Source organism: Lissotriton helveticus, chromosome 8, assembly GCF_964261635.1.
Source record: "Lissotriton helveticus chromosome 8, aLisHel1.1, whole genome shotgun sequence".
Classification (NCBI taxonomy): Eukaryota; Metazoa; Chordata; class Amphibia; order Caudata; family Salamandridae; genus Lissotriton; species Lissotriton helveticus.
Window position 1 is genome coordinate 158,703,686 of NC_136069.1, and position 21,595 is coordinate 158,725,280.

The 21,595-nt window shown below is 42.8% G+C and overlaps 1 protein-coding gene across 1 annotated transcript in view; it reads right to left on the reverse strand.

Annotated features, from left to right (window-relative positions):
• UMODL1 (uromodulin like 1) overlaps positions 1 to 20,266 on the reverse strand; it is a 621,262-nt gene extending 600,996 nt beyond the window's left edge. The window contains exon 1 of the mRNA XM_078658858.1: positions 20,149 to 20,266. Within this exon, the coding sequence (XP_078514984.1) occupies positions 20,149 to 20,266 (118 nt within the window). The remainder of the gene's footprint in view (positions 1 to 20,148) is intronic.
• Between the last annotated feature and the right edge of the window lie 1,329 nt (positions 20,267 to 21,595).

Consider the following 21,595-nt stretch of genomic DNA (forward strand, 5'->3'; position numbering starts at 1 on the left):
ACCTTGATATTTGTACATTAGAAATTACAAACATCTCAAACATCAGCAATGATTCAAATTTTAATGTCAGGATACATATTTGTGTTTGCTCCTAATATTTACCCACTTGAAGAAGTGAAGAAATCCTGAAACTGCAAACACAATCTAAGTCTGTTAGCCTGAAACGTTGAAAGCGCTTCAACCTCTATCCTTTCACGGTCTCCTCAGGACCAAGGTTGGTGTTCTAATCCCAAAAAATATTTTAAATTTATGATGTACATACATCAGTGGAAGGGAAACAATGTGTGTTCAAATAAATTGTGAGGACTGAATGACACTTGAAGTTTGACTCATTGCCTTTTGTAATTCTGTGCATAAACCAGTGGGTAAGGACTATGTTTGTGTTTCTCTTGGAACGGCCCAGCCTCCTGGCACTTTGCATGGGCCCAACCCTATTCTGGTGATTTATTCACCAAGAGTTATGCAGCATGAGGTCGAGGTGGCAGCGTACCGTGTAGTGATCAGTAGGAGTGAACAGGTTCTTTTTACCCTGTCTCACTGGAGTGTGGCCTACAAGCTAACTCATCTTTTCAAACTTCTGCTTTGTGCATAACCCACCCTTGGCCTACATTAAATGGATGTGTAGTGCTGCACAGCACAGGAGTAGTGACTTTGCGCTGAATGTATGTGTACCTGGGAAACCATAAAGTACAGACTTAGAGCAGTACTGTGTAGTACACATGGGTTTAGTGCATGTGCTGAGTGTATGTATGCCTTCAAGGAAAACATTACATGAAAGATATGGTGAGTGAGCAAGGAAACACATTTCTGGGTGTATATCTGCTTTCGAGAAGTAGAATACATAAAGGGTGAAGTGTTGTGCAGCGTGCATATGGTGAGTGTGTGTGCTTGCAGTGTTTTTGTTTGCAAATAGCACACCCTTGTACAATATAGAAATGTTACAGTACTGAACAGTTCGTGCAGATTGAATGTGTGTGCTGAATGTAAGTGTGTCAGTAGTGGCACAATACATGGAGATAACAGTGCTTGGCACTATGGGGCCCATTATGATGTTGGGCGGATTGCCCCCGCCAGGCTGGCGGTAGCCACCGCCAGCCTGGCGAGGGCAATCTGCCCGACATCCGCATTTGTTTCCCCCCCCCGCCATATTAGTATGGCGGGGGGGACCTTGGCGGACGGAAAGACCATCCACCGCTTTTCCACCCCGGTCGCCTTGCGGCCGGGGCGGAACAGGAATAATATGGTGGCGGTGTCTATCAGACACCGCCAGCCATATTACGATGGGCAATTGTGGATGCCTTTCCATGGCGGCAATGCCGCCACGGAAAGGCATGCAGAGAATCCCTGCGGGGGCCCGTTGCTGAACATTTCACTTAACTATAACGTTACTCTAACCTTTAGTATTTTCAGTGGATTTCAAATTTATTTTTACATTTCAAGTAATATTTTATTACTATAACTAAAGCCAACACCTGCTTGGCCTGTGGGCAGGCCCTGCTTTAACCCCACTCAGACAAACAACCCCTCTGCAGGCAACCAACATCACGCTGCGGCCAGGCCCTGTGGCCAACCCCTCCCCACCACAGGCAGACTACGGCCAAGTCCTGTAGCCAACTGACCCGAAGGCAGCATCCCCAGCCCCCCACCAACCTCTGTAGGTAGCCAACCCCCTGCCATGCATAGTCTTTATAACTAAGTTGTGACACAGGAGAAAATATATTTTTTTACTATTTAGCACTTCTTCTACTACTACTTCGAGCGCGGCTCCCCCACTTGGACAACCAAGTATTGATAATAAAGCTGTCGTTGCCATAGAAATGGTTAAAAATGGAATGCAACAATTCAAAAGTGACATCAAAATTTAGATAACTTAGTATCTCACTTAAATAGTGAACAACTACAAATTTACAAATACATCACAGAATCAGTTGATCATGGAGGTCAACATGAAAAATGAAATATGAGTGTATTACTTATGAACCTACATTGATATACGCAAATTGAGAAGCAGGCACAGGGAAAAGTTTTCTGATTAAACTAATTACAGTGAATGTGCATAAAGTTGCTAGCTCTAATTTATCTTATGAAGTTACTGCTCCTACTGGCTTAGCACCACATAACATCAAAGGAATTATCTGACATTGTCTTCTCTTTCTACCCGTGGAGCTTGATAACAAACTGAAATACTTAAAACTAAATGCTGATAATGCCAAGAACTTGATAGAGTCTTTAACAAATTAAACATTTTAATTACCGATGAAGTTGGTATGGCGTCTAACTTAATGTTGGCATTTTTCCATCTTCATATGTATGAATTACTCAAAATACTTTGTGTGTTGTTTGGAGGCAACTATGTGTTTGAAGACTTATTACAACTAACACCTGTAAAAGGTAAACCGATTTTCAACAAACCTTTGATAGAACAAAGTCAGAACTCTTTGGGAAGTATAGGCAATGTCAATATTTGGTTACATTTCACATATACAGAATTAATGCAAAGTATGAGGAAAACTAATGAAAATTGTGCACAATTAAACTCCGAAATACTTCATCTGGAAAAAAGAAACATCCAGAACCATCTCTTCTACATCTTCCTTCTAAAGATAAAGTGGGAAATCACAGAGTAAATATCCCCATAAGAAGAATGCTAGGTACTAAATTACAAAGGATGGAAAAATCTGTTTCAGATACAGTGAGATTGGAGAAAGATTTATAGCTATGTCAAATTTGGCAGGTACTTTTACGTCGAAATTTAAATGTAGAAGAAGTACAAGCAAATGGGACCATAGGATTTGCAGGGGACTATGTTACATCTGTAGCAAATCAAGACATTATATTTATTGTGTTAAAATGTGACCACATTTAACAGCAAAATCACATTTCAATGTGTAGCAAGATTCTTACTTTTGAAAGATTTTTCTATTCATGCACAAACGTTTCCTCTGTATTTGGCTTATGCTGTAACAATACACAAATGACAACAAGGTCTATGCTTAGATTATGCACTCATTAGGTCAACAGAATTCAAAGAGGGTATGGCATATGTTGCTCTATCTCAAAGTAAAAAAACTTACAGAATTGTATATTACTGATTTTGATGATACACAAATTAATGCAGACAGCAGCTGTGTAGCACAATATAATCATTTGCGAAACAGATATGCTGCTCATCTTCATCAATATCCCATGTTGTTAAAACCTAAATTGCTTTTTAAAAGAAAAATGAAAACAAACGACAATGACAAAAAAGAATTGTAAACCTAAAAAATAAACCTGAAAACAAAACACACAGATATGACAAGACATCAGTTTCAAAATCAGATTGATGGGGTTTAAAGGGCCTAATGAGGCTCAGGAAGGGGGGGTCCCTGTTAAAGTATATACAGCCCTGGGGTCCCCAAGGCCTAATGTGGCTCAGGGAGGAGGGCCACGCAGGCCCCCATCCCCTTTAAAAAACATAAAGTCCACAGAGCTCGCTTTTCATTTCTGCTGAGTATGCAAAGATGCCAAATCACCTACATGCTTTACCCATTTGGCCCCGCCCCTTCCATGTTAGTAGTATGCAACTGTATTCATGCCATTTTCCAAGCAGATGAGCAGTGTGTTTTTTTTTACAGTTTCACGTTGAAAAACGATCTGAAAACTTTGATGAAGGTGAATGTATCATTGAATTATTGAAGCTCAATCTCTTCTGTAGAAACTGTCCATGGTCGAGTGGGTTCTTTCTTGTCATCTTATAGTGCGAGAGCAGAGTCAAGGGTTCTCCCTTTTAATTGCTGCTGAGTATGCAAACTGAGGGTGAGAAGTTGGAAAGTTTCAGCACTCCGTCCATCATCTTGTTGTGTTTGCTCTGTACGCCATAGGTGGCCAAGGGAATGCCCAGAAGTGAGTACTGTGCTCGCTATTCCACTGGATTCAAGCTAGCCTGGGTGATACACCAAAACCTGTCCCAGGATGCTTGTTCTGGTCAAGGGAGGACCTGGCCTGGCAGTTCAGGCTGTACTGCATTTGGTTGGGTCCAAACTGCGGTGGCTTAGTGAGCAGCAGAACAATGTATTAAACCGAGATCTCTTGACTGGGAGTAAGTGGTTAAAACGTTTCTGCACTCCGTCCATCATCTTGTGTTTGCTATGAGTATGCAAAGGAGGCACATCACCTACAAGCTCTGCCCATTTGGCCCCACCCCTTCCACATTAGTAGTAACATAACATAAAATGTGTATTTCTAAAGCACACATTTTCACAAAAGGGTACCTTGGCGCTGAATAACAGATGCTTATTGTTACCCAACTCAATTGTAATCATTTTATTGACTTCAGAAGGAGGAAAGGCTGAGAGGACCCACCTGAACTTGAACCTGTGACCATGAGGTCAAGCACAGGCCGCTACAGTGGATGCATTGGTCCACTAAGCCACCAGACCTGACTATGGTAAGCAACGTGCTGAATCCGGGTTGGTTGGCTACAGGGCCTGGCCGCAGACCAGGCCCTGTTGTTAACTCCCTGCTGTGCACGGGCAAAGGCCCTGCGCAGTGTGACAATGGCTGCTTGTGAGGGACTAGCTATAGGGCCTGGCCACAAGCCAGGCGCTGTCGACAACCTCCCACCACGCATTCAGGAATGTCAGTTTTCAGATATAATAGTGTATCATCAGCAAAATGGTGGAACAAAATTTGACATCTCTGAATAGGTTCCCTAGTGGTTACGCACAAGAACTGAACACATTGGACATCAGAATAGAACCCTGCCGTACACTACTAGACATAGGTATGGATTGTGATAGGCATGATGACGCAGCCGGCCACGTCATTTTGCAAGGAAACACATGCATCCCATGCAAGCACACCTACAAAATTACGAAGATGCCATTTTTGTTTATTTACCGATTCCAGATGCATAAATAAAAAACAAATATGAAATCGAAGTTCCGCAAAAGCGCTATTTTTCAAGTGGAAGGGCTGGTTTCAGCTTGCTTTATGGCCATCACAAAAACATTTTTTTAAAGAACTGAGCTGGTAGGGGCCTGGGAAACAACAGGGAGGGAAGCGGAGTGGGAAGCAACATAAAGTGAGTGAGTGAGGCAGCACAAGGAATAAGTAACACACAGGGAAGAAGCAAACGAGGGAAAAGACAACAGATACAGAGCACATGGCAGTTTGGTGAGGGGAAGATGCACATGAGACAGAACTTGTAGCACAGTTGGGAGACAACAGCACAGAGGGCAGGTATTTGGGAGGTCTGAATACAGCGCTGGAGAAAACAGGCACTCTCATGCAGAGCTAAGCCAAAAGGAATAAAGCAGTAGGCTAAAAGTGAGCAGCGAAAGGATAGAAGCTAGCCAATCAGAAAACATTCATCACCTGTTATCACAAAAACGTATTCAGTTTCTTCCTAATCGCAAGCCATCCGGAAACAGTTAAGGAGGAAATTTCTCTTTAACAGACCCTAATTTTGTATGGTTTCCTGCTTGCTGAAACAATTTATGCTGATGAAGAAAATAGGATTTTTGTCAAAAGATAGCTGTGTACAAGCAAGGCGGGTAAGGTTTTTAGAGGGGTGGGACATATGGAGTTGAAGATAATGATGAAACTAAACTGGACTCTAAAAATGTGTCAATCTCCAATAATAACTAGGTATTTACAAAGTGGCAAAAAGATCCACTGGAAATCAGCACTGATAAGGGCCATCGAACAGGCTGAGTCACAGAGGAAGAAGAGGCCAGGTTATGTTAGTGTATGAAGGGAGGAAGGAAATCAGAAGTATGATTAATAGTGAATTGCCATCTGTTATAAGAAAGTAAATAAGGTGCTATTTGTGCTTTTGGGATTGATATAGCCTTTTTTTAGGGCTGGCCTAGAAACAGATTTAGCTGTCAAACCATCCACCTGACAACACAAAGGGGCCTATTCACACACTACGTTTGGTAGTACATTTGGTAGTATAACAATAGTACATCTCATGTACTACAAAATGCTATTCACAAACCTATGAGCAGAGGTTTCGCCCTCCGCCTCTCTTATCGTTTTCTGCGTGGAAATTACCACCCTGACTGTAGCGTCTCAGTAGTACATGCAGAAAGGACAGAGGGGAGTGCCTTGGATAATGAGATATACTTTTACAAAATAGGATAAATTAAGGGAAATACAAGGATGGGTACGGTATCCATGCACAAAAGAGTAAACCATTCCCGTTCGCAAACTGCACTTTTAAAGTTACTACATCCGAAAAGGACCCAAAGCTGTTGTACATTTATTCCAGCTCAGAGCTAGAGTAAATTCAGCACCACACATATCCATGCACTAATCGTGCAATACCCTCCCACGGAAAATAATGAAGCTAGGGACTAGGGAAAACATATTAAATTAAATTCAATTATTTAAATATCTAAAATATATTTTTAAATTAAATGTTGAAAAAGTATCTATATATAAAATGTTTTCTATTTTAATTAAACATATGTAAATAATCTTTTTTTATTTAAATATTAATGCTAAATTAATTGTTATTATAATATAATTACATTCATTTTAACTAGTTCTATAATCACTTTACATTTTTCTTCATGCATAATAAAAATATATATTATTTTACTTTAAGTAAGAATATTTGTATTAAATGTAGAAATATATAGAAAAATAATTTAATAAATAGAAAAAGATGGATTTAAAATTTTAATTAAGTTATGTATGCTGTTTTTTTATTGTATTGCAATTTAAATATATATAATATTTCATATTAAAGTATGTTTTCATTTTTTAAAACCTTTAATAAAATTGTAATATGTTTTACACTATTCCCACTAGTGGCAGAATCTTCAGCCTACATGGGAACATTTACTAGCAGTAATATTAAACTGTTAACTTATTTTTTAAATAAATATTACATTAATTGAAATGTATGAAATCATTCAAGATGCATTAAAAAAGCAATTAAAAAGCAATTAAAGTAAATACTTGTATTCACTTACAAAAAATCTGTAGATAACTGAATTATTTACATTATAAAATGAAGTTAGATTTACTTTTGCATGTTTATAAATTGAAAAACATCTATTAAACAATGTTATCAATAAATCATAGTTATTTTTCAAAACATATATATGATATTTAACATTCAATGTGTGTGGGTGTGTGTGCATGCATAAATATATGTGGATAAGCATTGCCATGTTGTGGATTTTATCCAAATGTCAATAGATTGTTATGTCTGATTCGCAGAGCACTGGGTAGTGCTTTTTTCATAGCTTACTTTGAACTGCTTAAAGACTACACAGCTATACCTATAAGCGAAGCTGTCCTAAATAAACACGCTTTTGATTCAACTGTGGCCCGGACAATCCTTTCTTTATGTGAAAGCGGAGTGGTGGATATATATATCAGTGACAATGTACACGTTTTGAAGAAAAAACATAGAAATTCAGCCGTTACAGTTACTAGCACTAACTATAACTTGCGCCCCCACCATGCACTGCTTATGACCTCGCATATGACATCACTCATGATATGCTCTATGACATCATTTATGACATCACTCATGAAATCTCAAATGACATCATTGATTAAATTGCTGATGACATAATCCAACCATCTTTTTTCCGCATATTGCTGTTTAAATTGCTATGGCTTTACACATGGCATAGTTCACATTAACAATCAACCACAGAGACATGTCAAAACCTCATTGAGTACGTGTTCATCCTGTATACAACTGTTCAGCGAAAGCCAAAATAGTTAATATCGGTTCAAAAACAAATGCCCTAGCTTTTATCTGTATTAAACCCCTGACACGCACCGACACACAGCAAACCTATATTAGGAAAGGAATTTGATATGAGTAAAGAACTGAGTACTGAAAACAGCATTTACTCTATGGAGAGAGTTCATTCTATACCACACTGTTTCCAAACAGTGAACATCTCATGAGAAATACAACAGAGTATTCAAACTAATCTACTAAATAAAGTGACATTCTATGCAACAGTTGTAAAAACAACCCTAATTGCTACAAATAACCGAAATCTGAAAGCTTCAAAGATTGCTCTACCTGCACTCTCTATTATGTTGTGAAAACTTTACAGATAGCCCTTCTTCTGAAGCAAAATAAGCACACGTACATAGGTTACTACGCGGTGCACACAATGCTTCATGCTAAGTATAAATTATCATGCTGACACAACTCTCTCCGATAACTCAAGGCTGTATACAAAAGCTAGTGTATATTATGTAATCTTTCTTCTGTTGGAAACTTTTTCTGTAGGTCCAAAAGGTTATGTGGAGCATAATGAATACAAGTCAACTATCACTTGCACACAGGGTTACTATTGAATGCAAACATTTATAACATGTTCAATAGCTCTACACAGCTATGGTGCATTAGTAGCACATGTGTTTTTTATAAACACTTACACCCATTAGCTGCACCCAAGCTGTACAAAATTACGTAGAAGTACTATGGTAGTTTCCCGCCACTAGGTAAACTATAAACAAACTAGCACAATCATTGGATAAAGTCATCAATGATTTTATCAATGATGTCATTTGAGATGTCATCAGTGATGTCATAAATTATGTCATAGAACATGTCCTAAGTGACATCATATGTTAGGTTGTAAGCAGTGCATGGCAGGGGCGCAAGTTATAGATAATGTTACTACCTATCTTTTTTTTTAGTTCAAAACATTAGCATCGCCACTGAGAAAGTCACCTAGCTATTACGTCAGTGAAATTCTATGGTATTGTTAAATGAAAACAGATAATTTTATTATACCTAACTATACCGTTACTTTAACCTTTGTTTTCTAGAGTTTTTTTTCAAGTAAATTATTTTTTAAATATATGTATGGTAGAATAACTGAATGGATTTGTATTGTAACACAATGTGTGTGTGTAGTAGGGTGTGGGGATGAACTGGACTATCTTTTCAGACATCTCTCTCAGATGACGGGTGTGCATAGTAATGTGTGTGGATGGACTGGCCTCTCTTTTCAGACCACTTTCTCAAATGATGGGTGTGTGTGGTAGAGTGTAAGGATGGACTGGCCTGTCCTTTCAGACCTCTCTCTCAGATGACAGATGTGCATAGAATGGTGTGTGGATGGACTTGTCTCTCATTTCAGACCTCTCTGCCAGATGACAGGTGTGTGCAGTAGGGTGTATGGGGAGCCACAGACCTCTGCTTTCTGACCTGTATCTCGGATGACAGGTGTGCAAGTAGGGTGTGGAGTGGGACCGGCCTCTCCTTTCAGACCTTTCTCTCACATGAAGGGTGTAAGTAGTAGGGTGTGTGAAGGGTCTGACCTCTCTGCTGAGACCTCACTCTGTAATAAGTGTGCCTAGTAGGGTGTGGGGGAGGGAATGGCCTCTCCTTTCCGACCTGTCTCTCAGATGACGAGTGTGCGTAGAAGGGTGTGTGGAGGGACTGGCCTCTCTGGTGAGACCTCTCTCTGTCATGATAGGTGTGGGTAGTAGGGTGTGGAGAGGGACTGGCCTCATCACAGTACTTATCTCTGGCACACTTCCTCTCATAAACAACGACCACAACATGCATTCCTACTAATGGAGTGTATTGAGATCTCATCTACTCTTTTTTACTATTTGTGATCCCACAAGAGTCGAGCGAGGTTGTAAAAACCATATACGTTTATTATCTTCACTGTACTTGTCGCTTAGACACCCCCTCTCTAAATCTAGGGGACAGCATGCCTCTCTGCTGCCCATTTATATAGCTTTTTTATTTAATTTCCACATCACCACAATAGAAGCCATTTCATTTCTAATATTCCAACAGCAAGCCAGTCAGAGCATTCGCATGAAGTCGCACGTGAAAAATGGCCCTTTCAACCAATCACAGGGCTCCATTTTTGTTTTGCTGCTCTCACTGCAGGCTTTCGGGCCTCTCCTGAGCCCAACTGCCAAAATATACAATTGTTTTTTTACCCTTAATATCTCAAAAACTACTGAATGGATTTGCACCAAATTACAATAAGCACAATCTATGGACCAAGATCTATCTTCCTGCCGTATTTGGTCTAATTCCGTTCAGAAGTTTTTGCTTAAACCTGTCTTAAAGAAGTCTATGGAAAATGCATGGGGATTTTACGTTTTGGGACCCCACTATTTTCTCGGCTCCTGCTGGATGGATCACCTCCAAACTTTCCAGGTTAGAGCGCTGAAGTACTTCAACTTTTCTTTTAGAAAATGTTCGGGACGATTTGTTAAATGGGGCCAGAGTTATTAGCAAACCAATTTTGCCTTGAGGACCCCATTACCTGGGACCCTGGCCACATCTGTATAGGGGAGGGGACACGCGGCCCCCTCAACTTGACCGTTTTTAGCGCCCAGGGAGCTTGGGGAGGAGCCACCCAGTCCCCTAAACGGGACTATTTGGGTCCTGGGCACCCCATCCCCCGGGGCCCAGCCACATCTGTAAAGAGGAGGGGGGCCATGCGTTTACTCTTGCTTGGCGGGAGCAATTTGAACTCTCCTGTCAAGCGGAAGCAAATACCAAGTCCTCTCCCAATGGGTGGGAGCTTGAAAGTTTCTCCAGTCCACTGGAAGCAGCCTTTTCAACGGTTACTCTGCCCGCAGTAAAGCGGGCAGAGAAACAGATGAAAAGATTGCTCCCTCCCACAGGGAGCAGCCACATGCCACCCTCCCCCACAAAAAGTTGCCGGGCCACAGGGGCTGGGGTCTACAGGATTGAAATCGGCCCGGGGAACAGGGCCACATGCCCACTCCCCTTAATTTTAATTCATTGCCCTGGGTGATGGGGTCCCCAGGGCCTTGCAAGGCTTGGGGAGGGGCCATGCGGCCCTCTCCTCTTTCATTTTAATAGTGGCCCTGCAGTTCCCAGGTCTTAACAAGTCTAGGGCAGGGGGACAACATCCCCCCTTTAATTTTAATATTGGTCCTGGGGGTTGGGGCCCTTTTTGCAGGGTTATCCCCAAACGTTGCCTTCCTTCTCCTATTTTTCTGACCTTCTTTTTGTTGGCCTTAGGACTTTACCACTGCTAATGAGAGCTAAAGGGCATGTTCTCTCTCCCCTAAAACATGGTATGATTGATTTACACCTGTTTGGAGAAGAGGTGTGGCTCCGCGGCTAGGGCGACTGACTCCGGATTCTGGGGATCATGGTTCGATCCCCGGCACCGGCGGCAGATTAGCCCAGCACCATGTGACTCTGGGCAATAGCTTGCTTAATCTTCCCGACGGCCCCCAGCGCCTAGAGACCCTTGCGGGTGATTGTGCGCTTTACAAATGTGGATTTATTATCATTATTATTATTATTATTTGGCATATCTGATTTACTTGTAAGTCCCTTGTAAAGTGGTATCCCAAATACCCATGGCTTGTAAATTAAATGCTACTCGTGGGCTTACAGCATTGCTTGTACCACCCACAGATGTAGCATTTTAAAACTTGTCTCAGGCCTTCCACTGCAGGGCCTGTGTGCACAGTTTAGTACCACTTTAACTTGGCAAATAAAAACTACTTACCAAGTCTTAAACTCTCCTTTTATTTTACATAGGGCACCTCTAAGGTAGACCCTAGGTAGCCTTACAGCCAGGGTGCTGTTTACGTAAAAGGTAGAACATGTGCCTTTATGTGTGGCATATCCTGGTAGTGACAAACAGCTTATTTTGTTTCTCAGTACTGTGGGGCCTACTCCTCTCATAGTCTAGCAGTGGGAATTCCGTTATATATTTTTAAGTGCTAACTCCTGATCAGAAAAGAGTGGTGCTGCCATGTTTGGTATGTTTAGGATAGTGGTTGTTAAACCTACTTAATAATGTAGTGGGATTTACAGTACTATTTTAGAAATGTCACTTTTAGAAAGTGGGCGTTTCTCTGTGTTTATGACTCTTGTGCTTTGCAGCCTGACTCCAATACATGTCAAGGGCTGGATGACAGCTGCACTTGCTGCATACTTTCCAGACAGCCACAACACAGAAAGGGCTGGGTGTGGCAGGGGTTACATCTGCATTTGTCTACATACTGGAGGTCTTCCTGGGCTGGGAGTGGCAGAGGGCATTCACATTTTACCTTTTTTATAGGTTCTGCCCTGCCCTCACACAAAGGGCTGTTCTACCCTCTACTGATTGTCTGGAGCCAGGGCTGGGTTGAACGGGATTGTTGCACACCTGCAAGGGGTCCTTTTGAAGTCACCCCTTCATCAAAGACATTTATGAGTATAAGTGCAGGGCCTCGGACTCCATGTTTTTAGACACTGCGTTCCCTACGGACTGCACATTGTCAGAGGACTGCTGTGCTGCCAGGAGGGACCGCCATTTCGACTACCTGCATTGTTGTGTTGGCCGGCTGACTGCTGGGCTGCAGAAAGAACTGCCACCTTGCATCTTGCCTTATATGCCGACCTGCTGTCTGCCTGCTTTGTGTGCCCCCAGTGCTCTCCAGGGGCATCCTGGTTTGCCTCTCCCTGGTCACAGAATCCAAGGGCCATCAACGATTCCCCTTGACTGCCCTTCCTTGGATCTCAGCAACGGAAGAGTCCGGATCGGGGCTTTTGTGATAAAAACCAGCATGTGGCTAATCACCTTGTGACAAGAAGCATTCCAACCCTACGCTGACAGCATCACAGGATCAAGTGCATTCTGAGCATCCAGCACTTGCAGTGCCTGATCAGCAATTTTCTTTTCTGCCACCCTTTGTGGGACAGAGTACCGTGGGTGATCAAGCAATGCTTTACTCTGCACAGTGAAAGACTTTGCCAGCTAGCCATTACTTTGCGGAGATCAGGGTTGCCATGGTAACAGCTAGCCCAATCCCCAGTGTTGCTTCGAGAGGCCGCCGCACTCATTAGAAGGAAATCCCGACTGGGCAAGTACAGTGCAGTGCCGCCATCACCACTCCTTCTTCTCTCTGGGGGAAACCTTGAAGGTCTTGGATCACAACTCCTGCAATCTCCAGGATCAGAGGTACAGTGGGCGAGGGTAGCTGCAGTGGCCCCTCTCGCTGCACCCCATCCGTAACAGGGAGGAGGCTCAGTCCACCCCTTCACTTCCACCAAGCTGGGCCCCGCTTTTATACTTGGAATTTACTTCTCGTCTCAATAGAGGGTCCTGGGGGAGTTATCCAGCCACCCTGTGTTGCTGACGCTGGCGGCTTAGTTCTTTTTCGGCACCTGCCTTTTCCCAACTCTACCTGTAATGCAACAAGCTGCCAAGTGCAAGTGACCCTGGTATGGCCCAACAGGGATGGCACACACTGTGGCACCCAGTTGGGAGACCTTGCTTGGTGCCCCCACTGGGTGCCACAGTGTGTGCCTCCCCTGTTGGGCCGTACTGGGGGAACTTGCGCTTGCTAGCGTGTGCCATTATCGGGTGAGTCCTCAATAGAGGCCCCAATCAGGAACTTGCCACAGGCAAGAACACTTTGCCAGGGATATCACTAGTAGGCAGCTAGTAGGCAGTGGCTCCTGTGTCCTGCGGGTGATATCTAAGGATGTATGTCAGTACAACGCGATCTTTTAGATCGCGGTACTTAACAACGTGGTTATTACAACGCAAGTCGTTACAACGACTTGCGTTGGAGGGCGCGGATTGAGGAATATTATAATTTTATATTCCAACACCAGTACACGTAACAGTAGGGAAGGTGTTGGAATATAAAATTACAATATTCCTTAACCAACAGCACCATCCAGCGCAAGTTGTAATAACGACTTGCGTTGTAATGGCAGCATGGTAAAGGTCGTGCGGTGTAAACACCGCGTTGTAAACGACGTTTACCCTAATAACCATATATAGCTTAAAAGGAAGTGCAGGTACACTGCACCCTATATGTTAATGGTGTTATTATGTGACTTGGGTACTACTGGTGATAATTGGTGACTTCAGTATTTCATTTAACCTAACTGCTGAGTTTCTTGTACTGATGTCATAATGTATGTCGTTTTGATTCTTGCATTCATTCAATCAATCAATCAATCATATCATTTGTAGAGCGCACTACATACCTGTGAGGGTCTCAAGGACCTGGGGGTGGGGAGTGCTGCTACTGCTCGAAGAGCAAGGCTTTGTGGAGTCTACTGAAGGTCAGCAGGTCTTGGGTCTGCCGTAGGTGGATGGCGAGGGTGTTCCAGGTCTTGGCGGCGAGGTGGGAGAAAGATCTGCCACCTGAGGTCGATCTTTGGATGCGGGGGACTGTGGTAAGGGTCAGGCCGATGGAGTGCAGCTGGCGGTCCAATGTCAGGATAACGAGTACTATCTCGGGATTTGCATAGTATGCAACAGTATTGATGATTCATGTTGTTTTGGTCTTGTCTTACGTATAATATATCATAATACCATAAATACTTTCATATAATCCTGTGTGGAGTCTTTTTTTTGTGTATTCACTGTGTTATTATACGAGTGTGTTACATAGACATTTTACACATTACCTCTGATGATAAGCCTGACAGCTCTGCGCCAAGCTAACAGAGGGTGAGCACAAGTTATCTTTGGTGTGCAACTGACTTGCCCTGGCAAGAGTGGTGGTTTCTGTCTGGCATAGGTGCATACCCCATTTCTAACATTGGTGATCAGCAATGAGGATAGGACTTGCATTTGCATGATTTGCAATACAACACTGCATTTAGACCATTATGTGTTTTTCTCCTTGTTCTCTCACATTAGTCAACTTTACTGTTTACTCCTGCTTCATCTCTTAGGCCTGAGATTCTTATTGGTGCACTTGTGTTTTTGTACCTTTCCATAATGAGGTTAATCTTTGCACTCCTAGAGGGCAGTGGCTCTTAAGAGACTGAGGAGGAGGGAGAGAATGACTGGGCAGGGACGTCAGTAGAGAGAGAGGACCCTATAGACAAGAAGTCCCTTGCTGCGTCCAGTGCCAAGAACAGGGTCACCTCCCACACCCTGAGGAACTCAAGAATAGACAGACTGAAAGGAACCCGAGCTTGCAGCTGGCTGTAGAAGAGAGAAGGGCAATGGCTGAAGGAGGCTTAGCTGAGGATAGGATGGCAGAGGCTGAAAGGGCCTTTGCCAGGGAAAACTTGCTCTGGTGGAAAGGAATTTGGCCCATGAGCATAGTTTGAGAGTTCTAGACTTAACACAAGTAGAGTACAGTGGTGGCAGCAATAGTAAGTCTAGTGTTAGAAATACTATCCACATACCCACAGACTTGGTACCTAGCTTCAAGGAGGGGGATGACATATGTCAGTGGTTGCAGGAGTAGGAGAGAGCTCTGGCAGTGGGCAGGAACCAAGAGGAGGATTGTGGAACTGTCCTGGGGAGTTATATTCCGGAGGATGGGAGGTATGCCCTACTGGCCCTTGAAGGGAGTGACATGCAGAAGTACACCACCATGATGGAGACCCTGATAAGTTAGTATGGATTCCCCCCTGAAAAGTATTGACAGAGGGATCCAACTGGTTTCAGAGGGCCGCATAGCTGGTGTGTGCCCTTGACCCCATTTCTAACTATGTCTGAATAATATTGGCATTGAACATTGATGAAATAAGGTGTTGGCACCTAAGTGGGGGAACCCTCTAGGGAATTTCTGATGCTGTCACTGACACTCTGTAAGTAAATTCAGGGAAGTGCACATGCAGGAGAGTAGTCAGTGGAGACTCCTGCCTAGTGATCAGTGAGCTTCTTTTACTAGGTGAGTGATCTTTTGTTGAGGGTGACAAATATGGGGGTGCGTAAAAATGAAAATCCTCCTTTGAGGTTATAAATGAAAGCACAACACTAAATATATGTATAAAAAAGAATATACGGTTTTCTGAACCCACCCTCAGTGAGTGGGAGGCTGGGCATGTGCTTTCATCACAGAGTATTTTGGGTGCGTAACAGCATCGATGTTGTCATTCTCATTTGCTTGGTTGAAGAAAGTAAATACAAGCTCATCCATCTGTGGGAATATTTTTAGCCCAGGGAAACTTAGGGAAATGGGCATTTTGGAAGAAAGGGGTTTAGGTCTCATTTACAGACACCTTTAGCTGTCTGCTGAACAAGCCATATATTCACAAAGGTTGGAAGATTTAAGACAAATTTGTATAGTGATAAACATGCTGCAACTGGGGATTGTTTTACATGAACAGTGAGACAGAAGAGATGAGTTGCACTTGTGGCAAAATAAAACAAAGCAAAACAATCAGCAGTATCCATGGAGTATAAATGAGGAAGGGGTTTGGAAGTGGGGAGGAGCCTGGCAACAACTGAGCAGTGGAGGATGAGGTGAAATACATTTTTTTTAAACACACAAGCAGGATGGGAAGTGGAAAGGGAAGCAATGGATGAACAGGGAAGGGAGGGTTTGTGGAAGCAACACAGGGTTTTAGGAATGTCAAAAGGGCAGCTGTGCACAGTGGAGTGAGAAAGAAAACACATGCACGTTCACGCAGTGCTTACAGTAAAAGAAGAAACTAGTTCCCTGAATGTAAGCAATGACAGCAGTGGAAAGATGAATGTAATTCAGTAAGAACACTGCGAGACCAGAATGCTCCTGTCCAGAAAAGGGATGAAAGCTACTAATTTAGAGCAGGGACGAGAGGCAGGCTACAAAGCCATCTAATCTTGAGCAAGATGCTGACCCAAAGACTCAGCTACGTATTTTAAAGCAATAAGTCTGGCCAACAAACAGCTAAAGCGGTCTGTAGCCAAGATCTAAAAAAACTAGATAAAACACCAATGAATGCGACTTATATGGCAATATAATCAAAGTAACTATGCAAGTATAAAATGGCCAACAAGATCAAAGTGAAATACACGTCTGAAGCAAGGATGCTTATAAGCACTTTGCTAAACTTCAAAAGTAACTATATTTACGATGATAGCCTGATAAGAGACAAAAGCAAATAGCCAGCAACTTTGATACTCCAGGTTGGATTCAGCAAGAATATTTTTGTCTCATCACATTGTTTAAAATTGCCCTTTAGCAAAGGTGGGTTGTTGGCACATATTCAAAACCACTCTTCCAAATCTCACACTAAAGACTTTGAAATGTGTGCCCTTCTACATCTGACACAAAAATGGTCTTCGCCTCAAAAGAGTTTTTTGAAGTAGTTTTATTTTGGAGCATTCTGGAGCCTCACTTTGAATGCGAGGTTCTGATGCCTTAGATCACTGAATTATTAATTAAAACATCGTTCCAAAGATAAATAAGGAACGGTACACGAGGTTCCACCCTTGGGATAGGTTTACAATACACGATGCAGTGCTGTATAAATTGATCAATGTTTCATCCTAAATGTTCATCTATAGGGCCGGACTGGACATTTATTCAGTCAGGGATTTCCCCTGGGAACTCTGGGCTTACGGGTTGTGTTTGAAAAGCCAGGGCAGCTGCTGACCCCTGTGTCTTTTTCTCCACCCCTCCCCCTCACCCCTATGATACCTGCAGCACAGTGTGGGGACCTCAGGAGATGGAGAGAAGCAGAGATTGGATGTGTGAAATGAGAGAGATACAGAGAGGGGAGAAAAGGAAGCGGGCTGGTTTGAACATTTTTACCATGTGTGCGTTTGATGCTCAGTCCAACCACGGCTTTGGGGTCCATCGGGAGAAGGGGGAGACTGCACCGACCACAGACACATTATGAGGTGTAACAAAGGCCGCTTTATTGGAAGCAGGTGCACCTTACAAAAACACCAAAACCCTTGGCCTGTGCCGTACAAAACTAAACCTCACTAAATATGAGCAACCTAACAGCCCCCCACCCCCTCCCCTAAATGATTCCCCAAATAACAACATAAACCCAACTGCCCAACTGCACAATGCCTGCCTGACTAAATAACTTGTTATATGCACCCCTTCCCCCCCCCCTTTCTGTCAAAACACATCTCAGACCTCCTAACATGACCCCCCAATACTAGGCAGAAACGCTCCTAGATAACAATCACACCAGCACCTGTTCCAGCGACACGATACCCTCACAAAAACAGCTCCCCTAATGCACCTGCTCCCAACAAAACCCCTCCAGGAGACCCCCTGAACCACCTGCCAGCCACCACTATCCACCCCCCGATCCACTACCTAACCCCTGGGGCGGGAGGGCGGAAAAGCTCGAAACCAGCCCCCCCCACCCACTCCCCCCCCCCCCGGCTGCCAGTGTCACTCTCCCACAAAATGGTGCCCCTGTCCCCAAAATGTCTGAACATAACCCCTACCCAGCCCAAAACAAGCCCCAAGGAGCCCAATAGCAGCCCACCCCGCGCCACAAGCCCAAAGGCCAACCAACCCCTTCCGGTGCAGCTATCTCTAGAATGACCTATGAGGAGATGTCCAAGAAGGTAAACATGCTAACAGCAGGAAAGGAGTGATGGGAGAGAAAACTGTGCCCAATAGATGTTTGCATCCTTATAAAATCTCCAAAACCAGTCTTACTGCTCCATATTCAGGCCCTCAGACCAAGACTTTACACTTATCTCAAGTGAACTTAAGATGACACCTCACATAATACTTGTCTGTTTTATTTTTCATAATCCAAGTTACTTTTCCATTTTTGTGAAGAGCTCAATCATACAACTTATTTTTCTATGGCTATCATTGCAGACTTCATCTCTCCTTGTTCTTAACCCAATGTATCAAGCTGCCACACTTCACCATTACAGTATTTAGTCTACAGTTCACAACATGTGCTCACTATCCTGTATTACTATAACCTGAACTAAGTATAATGTAAGCAGATGCCTGCAACAAGCACACAGTGCACCACGACTAATTTTGATTGACACCTTATAACCATCTCAACTCCAAAATGAGTTTACTCTAACAATGTTACACCTTAAGGATCTAGTCGACAAAACATTTTGACGTTCTCATTTCCACTTAAAAGTGTGCAAAGTTGACTTTAGGATCTGTGATATCCCTTTTCATAAATTCAAGAGCTGAAGCATTTCTTGGCCATACTCCCATGCTGTCATGCTATCATGCTGCATGGTTCCCTGCTCTCGTTGGTATAAGGTATATTGGAATTCCCAACGGAGGCCCAGGAAGATGGCCACAAGTAAAGAATTAAGTCAGAACTTGGTTCTCCCACCTCGCCGCCAAGACATGGAACACAATCCCACTGAGCATACGACAGACCCAAGACCTGCTGACCTTCAGGAGGATACTCAAGACCTGGCTGTTCGATCAGTAGCGCCCCCCCTCACCTGCGCCTTGAGACCCTCGCGGGTATGTAGTGCGCTTTACAAATGATTGATTGATTTTTTGATTGATTGTGTATAGGTGCAAACATTCCCAATAAATTGTCCCACAGTGAATGTACAGGTTAACGTACTCCAAAAAAAAGGTTGATGCAAGCGTGCCCTGCATTTAGAATGGGAAACTTCCTTAGTTGCTTCCATATGTTCATGTCTAGCTGGAGAGATTTCTCTATGTCGCAAAATATTTTCAATGTGGATAAAAAAGCAAAGGAAAAACTTGCAAAGACACAGTTCCCTATCCATAATTTTGTGGATTGTTAGTTAAAATAGGATGAAACGAAGCACAAGATCTCTTCACGGCCATGAATTGGTCACGTGCATATTCATGAAAGTATCTGCGTGGCCATATCAGAGAAAACATGAAAACGACTGTCCTGCTCCACACATAATCAACACCGCTGTCACTAATGGCAGCCATCTTATGTCACACGGGTAACAATTAGCAACCAGCCCATAGAGAGTGCGAAAACGCTTTGTCATTGTTGTGATTAAATATTGGCAGGTGTTTTGTGGACTCAAGAGGAGATGGACATCAGGTATTCCCAAATAAAGCTTTCTTGAATGTTCTGGCTCTGTACCTCGTAATTCTCTTTAAAATTAATAATCAAATCTTAGAATCTATAATTATTTTCCTTACCCAAGCATGGCAAGATTTTGCTTTTTTTGTAGTCAGTTAAGCCTATATTGTACAGAGATACTGTCTGTTGTCTGTTTCACTTGTCAGGTGTTGTATAAAACGTACACTAACAGTTAACACACCACTCAAACAATATGCATTAACGGATCAGAGATGAGAACGCTCAGCCATTACATGATGTACATTTAGGCTTAACTAGATGAAATTTCCCAAAATTACGAGACATATCCCAGAGCATACAGAAGTCGCAGCTGTTCCATCCTTACTCGGAAGAATAAAGCATGTCACAAATTTATGCAGAATAAAAAACACAAATAGAAAAAGCGATAATTGTTAATTGCTTACCTGGGCTCATTCCTGTCAACCCAAATCCAACGGCCATACTAAGAATTAACACTGAAAAATACAGCAGCACATCCATCTTTAAATATATATGTTTTTCTGCTTTCCTGCAGACTTGCATCTTATTTTTCTAGCAGAGGAGAGCCGCTGCACCTTGAACACTCTGTCGCTCTGCTCTGTCCTTCTACGGTAGCTAGGTTGGTTCAAATTGTCCCCAGTGGGTATTACACCTGGTACATGCAGGCTCATTAACGCCTCGTGCTGCACCCAGCCCCGCCCCCCAAGAACACCTGCGTCTCGAGCGGCAAGCTAACACAGTAAGGCACAGTACACTTTGTATGAACATTGGGCCCAGTTCACAAAGCCACTTGCACCTGTAGGATCAATATATATATATATATATATATATATATATATATATATATATATATATATATATATATATATATATATATATTTATTATGCAATATTAGCCGACGATGGTGTAATATTGTGCAATGGTAAATCGTACCCCTGCAGCAGACAGTCTGCATTCCAAGACGGACATGTCCTGGAAAGCTTGAGAATATGCACAAATTTGAGAGTTTTGTGGTATTTACAAACTTGTTTTTTAACTAATTCCAACTATAGAAAGGGTTGGATATATACTCCTGTCAAGAGGATGAGAAAATGTTTTTCTAGGGTTGTAATCGAAATATAACATTTCCAAAATTGGTGGAGTTGTAGGGGAACAGGTTTCACAATGGGTAAAGTGTTTTCCTTATAGAGAAATAACTATGCAATTGCACAAATCGGACGCTAGTTCCATAAAGACAATTAAAGATGTAGAAAAGCTTCCACATGGGCACAATGTGGAACTCTCAAACGTTTCCCAAGAGCATTCCTCTACTCTTGAGACGGTCACCAGTTTGCAGATGTGCTCTTAAAAACCTTTGGAAATGTCTGATCTTCTTACATTTTCACCCCACCAAAGTGTTTGTTTAAGATAACTTAAAGTGCTGACAACTGAAAGAAGTGGAGCTTCTTAGGACTGCATAAGGAGACCTTTGAACAGAATTTGATAACAGAGTGGCTAAAAGGGGGTTAGCTAGATAGAGGGAGTAGAACTCTGAGGGACGGAGGGAGAGAACCAGGGGGGGGGGGGGGGGTATTAGTTTCTGAATAGGAATGTTTTTAACTCTTTACGGAAGGACGAGAGGATGGGGTTGGATCTTAGGGGGAGGGGAAGGGAGTTCCATAGTTTAGCAGCATTGAGCGTAAAGGACCTGCCTCCTGCTCTGGATCTTTTGATTCTAGGAACTGCAGCGAGGAATGCGTTCGTAGATCGAAGTAGCTTGCCGGAGCAGTAGGGGGTAAGAAGTGTGTGGTTGATCTCAGGGCTAGCTCTATGGAAGGCTTGATGCGATATGCACAGGGTTTTGAATTTTATTCTTTCCCTGACAGGGAGCC